The sequence below is a fragment of the Silene latifolia genome, chromosome Y, assembly GCF_048544455.1.
Source record: "Silene latifolia isolate original U9 population chromosome Y, ASM4854445v1, whole genome shotgun sequence".
NCBI classification, from domain to species: Eukaryota; Viridiplantae; Streptophyta; class Magnoliopsida; order Caryophyllales; family Caryophyllaceae; genus Silene; species Silene latifolia.
Window position 1 is genome coordinate 42,369,817 of NC_133538.1, and position 12,133 is coordinate 42,381,949.

Below are 12,133 nucleotides of genomic sequence, written 5' to 3' on the forward strand. Positions count from 1 at the left end.
GAAACTATTTTTGGTCGTCATGAGCCCAACAATGTTAATAATACTGAGCTGTCCATTTTAGCCGGGTACCTGAACATTGATAGCGGTACCCCATTTGTTTTTAACATTGCCTACTTGACAGCTCAGCATTTTAACACTGTCGGGTGAAAAGTATCGGGTACGATAGCATGTGGTGGCCTAGTGTCTTGTATTGCCCGCCGTCTTTTCCCCGACTTTCCCCGTCGTCTTCATTATTTGGATAAGGATAATGTCATTGACATTTCAGTCATGTTTTCAATGAACTGGCTAGCTGCTGACCATAGGACGTGGAAGATAGGCACTTCCCCGTCCGTGGCTTTACCTTCACCCTCTCTACCCCGTCTTTCACCTTTGACTACTGTGACGGGTAGACTACCACCACCTCCACCATCTTACCTCCTTGACTTCACTCCTACCCTTTCTAGCTAGGAAGGGGAAGAGGGCTTCCCTTACTGTTAGGGAATTCGGAGAGGGGTCTTGACCTACACAGGCTAGGCTCACACCCGCGTCCGCGTACATGCCCACGCCCACGCCCACGCCTACACCCTCTATCCCTCAGCCGGCTTTACCGGCTAATTTTGTATCACGTCCTATTTCTGAGGCGCCCGAGGTCATGGACCAAGGGCGTCGTGATGCTTTGCTGTTAGATATGTGCAGGAGAGTTTCTCGGATGGAGTGGGATCAGGCTTTAGTCTTATTCCCTCTTTACGAGTATCACGTGCGCCGAGGCCGTCCGGTTCCAGTTAGCTGGCCACACCCTTCCTTTTACCGGTACCCTCAGCCTGAGAGCGAGGAGGACACGACCGAGAGGGAGGAGAGGTTTAGAGCTGACTTAGACGCTAGAGGTCATGCTAGGAGGAGAGGAGAGAAGGAGGACCCCACCTTTCAGGTGGTTGACGAGGAGGGTGCTGACGAGTAGCTGTTAACTACTCACTTCCCCAGTTTCCTTTTTATCTCTATTCATTTTATTTCGTTTATTTGCATTTGTGTTGTATTTTCCCGTCCCCTATTTTCTGCTGGTGTATGCTGGAGGACAATGAGGGCATTGTCCATTTTAGTTTGGGGAGGGTAATTCTCACTTTGAGTCTGCATTTGCATGTCTTTTGCATTCACGTTTATTGCATTTTTGTTTGCATTGTCTCTTAATTCAAAAAATTGAAAATTCAAAAAAAAAATAGAAAATTCGAAAAAATCAAAAATTTCACGTTTATTTTTCCATTTAGGTTGTGTGGGAACGGTGTTTTTCAATGATGAAATTACACTACATTTAGTCTTTTTACTTAAGCCTTACAAAAAAAAACTAAATATCTTTTTAGCATAGTCATTTGCATAGTCTATGAGTTTATGTTAAAATTTAGCTGAACGTATAGACTTGACCTGAAATTTTGGCAACCTACTCATAATTTCTAAGATTTCAGAGCCTTAAAAATGGTGTCATTCATGACCATTTTCATGTAGGATTGTGAGTAGTTACTCCTTGCATAACATGTAACATTAATTTGCACAAGTATGAAATTCAATTGCTTATTGCCTGCATACATTCGGGGTAGTGGTTGGTGTCACATGCAGGGAGGCGCTTACTTTCCCTTTTCTTCCATTTTACCCATTAACTCCATATTTAGCCAAATTTGCCTTTTTGACCCCTTAACTACATCCAAACTTAGCCTGCCTTGTCAAGGTAGTTTAGTTTGTTTTTGCGTGTATATTGTGTATTGTGTCCAATTTGGTTTGTATTGAAAGTCGGGAGTTGGTATTTTGGAGAAGAAGAATTGAAAAAAAGAAGAAGTGAAAAATAAAAAGAGAAATGAAAAAAAAAAGAAAAGAAAAAAAAAACAGCAAAAAATACCGAGTAAGAAAAGAAAGAAAAGGATGAGAAAGAGGGAAGTGGCATTCAACAGGAGAGAGAGAAAAATGCTAGAGAGAGAAAAATCCCAAAAAATCTAACCAATTTCTTCTAATAAACCCTAATTTCACGCAGCAATGGCAAAGACTAGGAAAAATTCAAAAAATACTAAAAATACGAATTCCAATAAGCGTGCATCAGGATCTGCGTCGAAGATTAAGTATGACGTCTTGGAATCTTTGGAGGATGAAGTCGTGGTGGAAGAGGTTTCTGATGAGGAGGAAGTTCAGGTGATTGCACCGTTGGACCTCTCTCAGACGATGGTTCCCATTCCGGAAGAGGGGGATTTTGTTGAGGAACATCCTGGGGCGTGGACGGAGGTTATTCGACGGAAGAAGACAACGCCTTCTCCTCAGCTTTCGGCTCCCCCTGGTAAGGTTACTCTTCAATTAACTGAGGCTGATGTTCTCCCTGAGATCAACTATTGGTCCTCTTCTCTGTATGGATATATCATGGGGACTAATCCACCTTGGAATGTAGTTTCTGGTTATCTTAAGCGCATATGGAAGGATTATGATGTGGATAAGATTTCCTTTATGCCGAATGGCATTTTCATTGTTAGGTTTAAGACTGTGGAAAAAATGAAAGCAATGGTGAAAACGGGGCATTTCATGTTTGATAACAAACCTGTTATCATTAATGAGTGGTCTCCAGAGGTGGATTTGATTAAAACATCTGTTCAAACAGTTCCTATTTGGGTGAAGTTGACTGGGTTGGATCTTAAATTCTGGGGAGTTGCTAGTCTGAAGAAGATTAGTGGGCTCATTGGGGATTTCGTCCATTGTGATGAAGCCACTATGCATAAGACTTTCCTGGGATATGCTCGGATGTTAGTAGATGTTAAAGTAGACCAATCTTTTCCAACTTCTCTGCAATTTATGGATGAGAAAGGCAAGGTACATGATATCAAGGTTGACTATGACTGGGTCCCTGTTAAATGTACGCAGTGCCAGGGCATTGGGCATAGTAAGGATCAGTGCAGAAAGAAGACAGAGATCAAGAAGGTGAAACAGGTGTGGCAGAAGAAGGCTGTTCAACCTGGTATTGTACAGGGAGTGGCTAAGGATAAACCTACTGTGCCTGCTACCCCTGCAGGGCCTAGGGTGGCTGTTATACAAACCCCTGCTGGTATAATTACTCGTGTCATGAATCAGGATGGTAGTGGTCCATCTGTACATCGTGGTAACACATTTTTAGATGCTTTAAACATGGCTACTATTAGAAACACCCAGTTGAGGAAGAATGGGACTGGGAATGGCCTAGGAGGAGTAATTGAAAATGGTTAACCTAGGATTTTGGAACATTAGAGGTCTTAATAGCCTGAATAAACAAAAAGAAATAAAGTGGTTTTTACACAACAATAATCTGGGGCTATTTGGATTAGTAGAGACTAAAGTTAAGGCAGTGCATTGGAATAAAGTTAGGAATGCTATTTGTAGTGATTGGTCTATATGTACTAACAACTCTTTTGCTAATGGTGGGAGAATTTGGCATTTGTGGAACTCGGTCTCTTTGGAAGTGGATATTCGGATATTACTTCTCGATAATACATGCTCGATTACTATCAAAGGGAATAACATTGTGTTCAGGTTCACTCTTGTTTATGGATACAACAAACCTGCAGAGAGGGTAGATTTATGGAAAAGTTTACAGAGGTATAAGAGTATGCATCATGGGCCTTGGTTGGTTGGTGGAGATTTTAACAATCTCCTCTTTTCTACTTGAAAGACCTGGGAGCCGAGGTGACATTAGCTGACATTAAACCTTTCCAGGATTGCTTACATTGTTGTGATTTAACTGATATCAAGGCAATTGGCTCTTTCTTCACATGGAACAACAAACAAGAGCTGGAGACTTTGGTATATAGCAGACTTGATAGGTGCTTAATCAATGATGATTGGATGAATTTGTTCCCTGAGGCATATGCTTATTTTATGCCTGAAGGCTACTTTGACCATTGTCCTTGTGTAGTTTATCCGTTTGGCAAGCCACTCACCAGAAAACCTCGTTTTAAGTACTTCAATATGTGGAGGTTGGATCCCAAGTTTAGCCAGGTGGTTAGTGAGGGTTGGCATAAAGAGTTTAGAGGGACCCAGATGTTTCAACATGTCAGCAAATTGAAACATTTGAAGCATGATCTTAAGAAGCTGAACAAAGGTGCTTTGGGGGATATTGAAAACAAGGTGAAAGTGGCTAAAGTGGCTCTCCATAAAATGCAGGAAGAACTTATCTCTAATCCCATGGATCCTGGTTTGGTGGGTGCTGTTAAAACTTTGGCAGATGAACTTGTGTTGTTGAAAGATGCTTGGCATATGTTTTTGGAGCAGAAGGCAAAGGTGGATTGGACTGCTATGGGGGATGATAATACCCATTATTTTCATTCCCAGTTGAAACACAGGAGAGCTCAGAATAAAGTTATCCAAATTAAAGACCAAGGGGGGATCTGTATCGACAGCTGCGCAATCCAAATGAGCCTTCATTGATTATTACCATGGATTGCTAGGCAGCAGAATATCTGTGGATAATGTCCGTGAATCTCATTCATTGCTGGGTCCTATTTTGAATGCAAAGACACCATGAAATTCTCATTGCTGAGGTCTCTTCTGAGGAGATTAGAAAGGCCATGTTTGATATTGGTAGCAACAAAGCTCCTGGGCCTGACGGTTATAATAGCCAATTCTACAAAGATACTTGGGCAATTACTGGGGAAAGTGTCACTAAGGCTGTGAAGGACTTCTTTACCTCTGGTAAGCTGCTTAAACAAGTCAATGCTACTCTTATTACTTTGATTCCAAAAGTTGAGCTTCCTCAAGATGTGACACAGTTCAGACCTATTGCATGTTGTAACTCCATTTACAAATGCATTAGTAAGGTTCTCTGCAACAGACTGAGCATGATCCTACCAGACATTATTAATCCATCTCAGAGTGCATTTATTAAGGGAAGAGATATTGTAGAGAACATTCTTATCTGTCAAGACCTGGTAAAATTATATAACAGGAGTGCTGTGTCTCCAAGGGTAATCATGAAAATAGACCTCCAAAAGGCGTATGATTCCATTGAATGGAGTTTTGTGAGTAATATGCTGAGATCTCTAAACTTTCCTTCTATTTTTACTAAGTTGATTCTTGAGTGTGTGACTACCCCAACATATACTTTGGCACTTAATGGGGAAAGTTTTGGGTTTTTTAAGGGGAAGAGGGGGCTAAGGCAAGGAGACCCCCTCTCTCCTCTCATTTTTGTTATATGCATGGAATATTTGAGCAGGATACTTGGCAAAATTCAAGAGTATACCAAGTTTAGATATCATCCTCTATGTGGCAGAATCAAGCTCACTCATATGGCTTTTGCAGATGATTTGCTTTTGTTTTGTAGAGGAGATAGGACTTCCATTATTGGGTTGCTAAGAGCATTTCAATCTTTCTCTAGAGCCTCTGGATTGCAAATGAACAAGGGAAAGTCCAGTCTTTATAGTAATGGAGTGGCTCAGATGGTTTTGACTGACATTCTCAAGTATTCTGGTATGAAACATGGGTCCCTTCCATTTAAGTATTTGGGTATTCCTATTGCCTCAAAAAAGTTGTCTGTGATGGATTGTAATTGCTTGGTTGAAAAGGTTGTTAGCAGAATTAGAAGCATAGGCAGCAGGAAGCTGAGCTATGCTGGGAGGTTAGTACTTATTAAATCTGTACTGGCAACACTTCACAATTATTGGGCTCGTATTTTTATCCTTCCCAGTTCCATCCTGAAGAAAATCATTCAGATTTGTAGGAATTTCCTATGGACAGGGCTTGATAATGATAAGGGTAACACCCTGGTTTCTTGGGAACAGATTTGCAAAGATAAGAAACAGGGGGGCTTGGGGTTAACTGATATTATTCGTTGGAACAAGGCTGCCTTAGGTAAATATATCTGGTGGTTAGCACAGAAAAAAGATCACCTTTGGGTGAAGTGGGTGCATGCTATCTATATCAAGAGTGGTGAATGGTATAGCTATCAACCAAAGAACAATGGCAGTTGGGCTTGGAGGAAGCTTTGTAAGATCAGAGATCTTATTAAAGCTGGGTTTGTGGGAGCATGGTGGCTTCAGAATCAGCAGGTCTACACCATTAGCAGTGGCTATGATTGGCTTGGCTCCCCCTGTTTGAATGTTCCTTGGGCTAATTTTGTTTGGGATTCAGGTTCCCTTCCCAAGATCAGTTTCATAGGATGGCTGGTGATGCAGAGTAGACTCTTAACCAGAGAGCGTTTGAAAAAAATGGGCATTACCTTGGATGATTCATGCGTGTTATGTGCTAGGGCTCCTGAGACGCATGATCACTTGTTTTTTGCTTGTGAATACAGTCAGAGATGCCTTCAAATCCTGTCCTCTAAACTGGATGCCATCTACCCATCGGGGGCTGGTTTGTTTGGTGGAACAGTCAGGTCTTCCCTTCTCAGAAAACCCAACAGCATACCGCAATGTTCCTGTTAGGCCTTATCTATTCTATCTGGTGGAGCAGAAACCATTGCAGAACAGAGAGTGTACTCTTGCGACCTGAGTATCTTATTGCTAGATTTGAAAAGAGTAGCTTCTTTGTAATGTAAAGTGAGTGTTTCTCCTGCTTGTTTAGGAGTTTAAAACGTTGAGCAGTGAATTAGCTTTGTTAGCTAGTTGATCTTTGAACGATTGTATCTTGGTTTCCTTATTAATATAAGCTTACCTTTTTACCAAAAAAAAAAAAAAAAAAAGAAAGAAAAAATAAAAAAAGAATTTGGATGATGTCAGTTTTCCTCCTATGTTCTTATTCTATCTTATGAGGAGTTGTTATCATTCGGTTTAGTGAGTTTTTATTGCCAAACAAAGGCATTTGTGCTTGATTTTGATGGTCTTGAAGCGGATATGGTTCATTTGGGTTTGTTTAGGTAGCTAGCTTGGCTTATACCCTCACATTCCCAAAAATGTTTTGCCCCTTCTTACCCATTGACTCACTTTTCCATATTTTTGTAAGCACTCGGCTGTGACGGGACCTTGTTTGGTTGGAATGTATGTGTACGGTAGCTAGAATTGTCTATCATACTATATTGCATGCATGCTTATGTGGGTCGTAGTCTAGGTGAGCGACTATACTTTAGTTTCTCTCTTACATATACTTGCTCACCCTTTGCTTCATGAGAGAAGAGTGACCCGTGAGAGTCCATCTTTAACGCTCTTTCAAGGTCGACGGTTCGGCTTTATTATAAACATCTTATAACTCGTTTGCATTTGACAGGTTCGCTATAAGTGTTGGTTTGCTTGCATTAAATTGGTTTAAGTGGACGATTTATAGTTAGCTCTGAGTTTTATTCCGTTCCATTAGTTAGTTGCATATAGTTTGCTTGGAGACAACCAATGGTTTGGTTTGGGAGATTTGATGCGTGCATTTTATATAGTCTTTTTAAGCCTGATTTGTACGCATTTCTATGCTATTCCCGTAGTTTTAGGTTACGAAATGCCCCGAATAGTCTACTTTGGTTCGTTTGGATTTAATTGCAGGAATGGACTCGGAAGGAGCAGAATTGAGCCTTTTATTGTCCCTTTAGCTTGCATTTAGGAGATGGAAGAATCAGAGCGAGAATACTACTGTCTTGAAATGCGCAAAGTCGTCATGGAAGCTAAATCAAACGTCCTATGGCTGGTTCAGTGACAGTTAACTCGATCGAGAGGTTATGTTGACTTGTCTGCTCGATCAAGATCTTTTGGATGGTGAACAATCCTCGATCGAACCCCTGCTGTGTTCGATCGAGAGGTGCCTTTTTGGTGGTCCTCGATCGAGTAGTTTTTATACTCGATAGAGATGTTTTTGCTGAGAGTTGTTCGATCGAGAAGTATCAAAGTGCTCGATCGAACACTTTGAGATCTGACGCGGGATTTTCTTGCGTGAACCTGTTTATTTAATATCTTAAGTATCGTATTTAGGTTAATAAAATATGTTTCCTACAAATAGGAGAGACTTAATTAGGTTTTAGGATCTTTTCATTCAGTTTTAATCATTCATTTATTCAGTAATCTTTCGTTTCAACGTTGCTTGCTTCAATTTTCCGGATTTTCGAATTGTGTAATTCTTTACTCTCTTTTATTCAAAGTATTATTTCTATTTTGCAACACTTTAATTCTTGTTCTTTAATTGCTGTTGATTATTAGATTTATTGTTAAGTTTATCCAATTCCCTTTTATTCCTATTAATACCATGTTTATTACACTTATCAATCGTTGTTGTTTTATTTATCATTATGAGTAGCTAAATTTCCTATTGCTAGGATTAGGGGAGCCATGATAGTAAAACAATGATGCTTTAGTTAGTTTAGGAGGTTTTTAATGTGAGAATTGTTTTATAGCAATATAACAGTAATTATTAAGTTCAGTGCACGCAACTGAATTAATTAACCCGGTTAAATTCAATCCTAGATCGGAAGATTGGAATAAATAGATTTGTTATGAACAATAGACTACCCTAATCAGAGCGGAAACTATTTAGGAAGAATCTAGGGTGGATAGCGGACCGGAAGGACCTTTCCACTACTCTTCTCACATCAGACCGACTGACCTTACCTTTAGCTGATTTGCGTGATATCACGGTGAACCGACATCCTGGCATCTTTCTCTTTATTTGATCAATCTCTATTTCATCCTTGGTATCTTTAATTGTTATTTCTTTTATTGCTTCTAATTCAGTTTATTAGTTTAGTCAAAACAACTCAATCAATACCCCCCCCCCCCATTTTGTAACCGTAGACAGACTAGATAACAAGTAGATAGTGACCGCCTCCCTGTGGATACGATACCTTGCTTACCTCTACTGCATAAGTTTAGGCCAGTTAGGTTTATTTTTGATAAGGTTGCGACAGACGTGTCAATAATCATTTGTGGAATTTAGTAATGATCCTGTGAGAGCACACCATGAGACTTGATAGTTGAACTTATGGGACAAAGTTCTCTTTTCGGGGGAGTGAATGCAGCAATTCGGAAATTAAGGAGTGAGAAAGTACGGGATGTGAGGAAGTAATGAGAGTTGAGAAAAGATATTTGGGATGAGTGTGGTATTTAGAAAGAACGGTTGATAGACATGTGAGGCGAGAGAGAGTGAATGGGAATCGGTGATGAGACTTGAGGAATAATTGAGAAAATAGAAAGTGAGGCGAACTTCGGGGATGAAGTTCATTTTAAGGGGGAAGATTGTAATATTCTGTATTTTATAATTATATAAATAATATTATATTGCATTTTATACGAATTATGTAGGAGACGGAATAATGAAATAATAATTAATAATTATTATAATTATAGGACGGTAATGATAATAATAATAATAATAATAAGTTGTAATAATAATAATAATAATAATAATAATACGCAATACGATACATGTATGTGTGTGTGTGTGTCTATATATATATATATATATATATATATATATATATATATATATATATATATATATATATATATATATATATATATATATATATATATATATATATATATATATATATATATATATATATAACTACCCATATACATATACCCTCCACCCTACCTTATCCACCCACCCTTATCCATTTGTAATCCCACAAAATCTACCACCAAAATCCTAGAGAGAAAGAAGAGAGAAAGAGAGAAAAGGAAGATGTAGATTTTGTCCCTCCGCCTCGAGACCGTAAGGTAAAACCGTCTTAAACTTGTTTATATATTTTTTAATTTATACCATTGACCCGCCTTGACCTCGACTAACCTCTGACCGTCTTTGAAAACCCCATTGACCACCGTTGACCACAAAAACCGGGTTTGACCGAGCCTTTATATGGGTTTTGTTGTTGTTCTGCGACCGTCTTAAGACGGATTTTTACCTAGATTGTCGTGATTGTTTTAAGGAAACGTTGGGTGGTTATTATTGTGGGAAGAGTGTGTATCACGGTGGTGGTCTTGGGTTGTGGTTAGGGTGGCCGTAGGTGGTGGAAATGGGTGTCAAAGATGGTTATACGGGCTGTTTAGGTTATTGTTGTTGTTGTTATGTTGTTGGCGGTTGTTGCTGCCTTTTGTCGGCCTAGGTGGTGGCTCGAGGGGGTGGATTTGGGCAAGGAAGTCAAGCCGTGACAACCGTGGTGGTGGTGGCCCATGGTCGTGGCTGTAGTGGTGGTCATAGTGGTGTTAAAGGAATGGTATCGGGTCTGTTATGTCGGTGTTGTTGTTGTCGTGCTTGGATGTTGTTGTTGTTGCAGATAAGTGCTGGCCGTGGACCACCATGGCCGGTGGTGGTGGTCCATGGTGGCAGCAGGAGCGGTAGTGGTAAGGAGGGCGTCCGGGTGTGAGTACGAGTCGGGTTTTTATATAACTTAAGATGAATTTTTATTTTATTAATTGAATTCGTATTTAATTTAATTAGATTAGTTAGTAATTAAATATATTTAATCATTATATTTAGGTGACGATTTTTGTGGAAGATTATTATTAGCCGGATTGCTTACAGAGATTTGCTAAAAGGTAGGTTTATCCTACTCACTTTCAATATTTTGTTTATTTGCTAAATGAGTCATTTGTTATCAATTGCGTTGGATGAGTCGGTAATTGGCATGTTATACGGTATCTTGCATTTATTGCATTGTCTTGTATGTCGGAGGACATGGTGGTTTACTTGTTGTTATGGAGACGTAAGGCGGTTGGGAGACCGTCTTACTCTTAAGTCGCCTCTTGGATCTTACCACTCCAATCGGGATGTGCACATTAATGGCTTGATTTACGGAGGGACTCGTGAGATTGAGACATGATGTCTGGCAGGGGATCCGGTTGGCTTCTGGACCCGGTACGTCTGGGCGTGTCCCGGTACCTGTTTGTGGTTGTTAGTATGTCTGGGCGTGTCGTGGTACCGTGATGCTTGTGGGTACGTCTGGGCTTATCCCGGTACCGGTGTGGTGGTTGTTTGATAGCGTCTCATTCATATCATTGTCATGTTGCATACACACACACTATCAGTTGTGTCACACTTTATTTATTGAAACTGACGTTTGTGTGTCTGTGTAATTGTCACCTATTTCCGGGGTGGCCTGTGTCGATCCATATGATATTTCCGATCATATGGGGAACAGGTTGAGTACAGGTTTTGCTTGTTGACGTGATCGGGATTCGGGCCACGCTACGGACCTTGGAGTCGAGTACATAGTCACTAGGTGAATGACATAATCATAGACGAGTTGTATTTCATTTATTCATTTGTTATGATTTGTAATCACTAAACTTGTAGTTATAACAAATGTTTCTTGATTGTACCTCCGATTTATCGCCTCGGGAAACCGAGATGGTAACATCTCCCAATTAACTTGGCCGGGTAAGAAGGGGTGTTACAAATATCATATATTTCGATCATTTATCAACCAAAGTTTCCATGTCTTGCTCATTAACAATATCCCTTAACATGCAAATCAAACCACGTTTATTACCCATAAGTCCAAACACTCAACAAATATTCAACCTAGATTACACATCACTCATTATCCACAATTTAATTCATAAAATTATCTTTCCCAACTCGAGACACCTTACGCAAGCTAAAGTCACTTTCTTCTATTCCTAATTTCCAAATATGATTCATACACTTACCTACTTACACGGTTTAAATCTAAATCAAAAGACTAAGCTCATATTAAACCTACTAAAACACATGTTTCACATTCATTACTCTCAAGTACAACATCACTCATCACACATTATTAGCACTTGCCATTCACCCTCATAAGCTCGCCGACTCACTCTTGTTTCACATCCTCTCAATCATAACCACATGTGTCTACATGTCTTTACTCATCAAAACCATACAACTCACACGGTAAACAAACATTGAGACCCATATATAAGAAAAATAATATATCATTAACAAAGATCGCAACATTATGGAACAAGGAAACTATGTCTCAAATACAAAATTTAAAATTCAATCATATACGCTATGGTATATAAAAAAAATTTGGGCAAAATTTTAAGGTAAGGTTCTCGATTTAAGATAATACGTAGTATTATTAACAAAATTGTAAGCTTACGGCACAATAAAACCAAGTATTAAGCACGAAATAAAATTTAAGCATCAACACTATAATTTTCCACAGATATCACCATTAACAATGGTTGAGGGCACTATGAGAAAATTAAGCCATGTTTCAAACATCGAAATCAAAATTTAGTGATATACCCACGAAATCTCA

At 39.4% G+C, this 12,133-nt stretch overlaps 1 protein-coding gene across 1 annotated transcript; it reads left to right on the plus strand.

Moving 5' to 3' along the window:
- The first annotated feature begins 535 nt into the window (after positions 1 to 535).
- On the plus strand, positions 536 to 4,404 carry LOC141627927 (uncharacterized). The gene is made up of 4 exons (XM_074441122.1): positions 536 to 923; positions 1,997 to 3,202; positions 3,309 to 3,607; positions 3,694 to 4,404. The coding sequence occupies exons 1-4, from the start codon at positions 536 to 538 to the stop codon at positions 4,402 to 4,404; spliced, it is 2,604 nt and encodes an 867-aa protein (XP_074297223.1).
- The last annotated feature ends 7,729 nt before the right edge of the window (positions 4,405 to 12,133 follow it).

What these genes read in the sequence shown, in the direction of transcription:
- LOC141627927 (XM_074441122.1), top strand. Translation starts at nt 536, where the DNA reads ATGCCCACGCCCACGCCCACGCCTACACCCTCTATCCCTCAGCCGGCT. An exon ending in TCAGGTGGTTGACGAGGAGG is followed by an intron (nt 924 to 1,996) that starts GTGCTGACGAGT and finishes AATTTCACGCAG; the next exon opens with CAATGGCAAAGACTAGGAAA. An exon ending in AGGAGGAGTAATTGAAAATG is followed by an intron (nt 3,203 to 3,308) that starts GTTAACCTAGGA and finishes TTGGATTAGTAG; the next exon opens with AGACTAAAGTTAAGGCAGTG.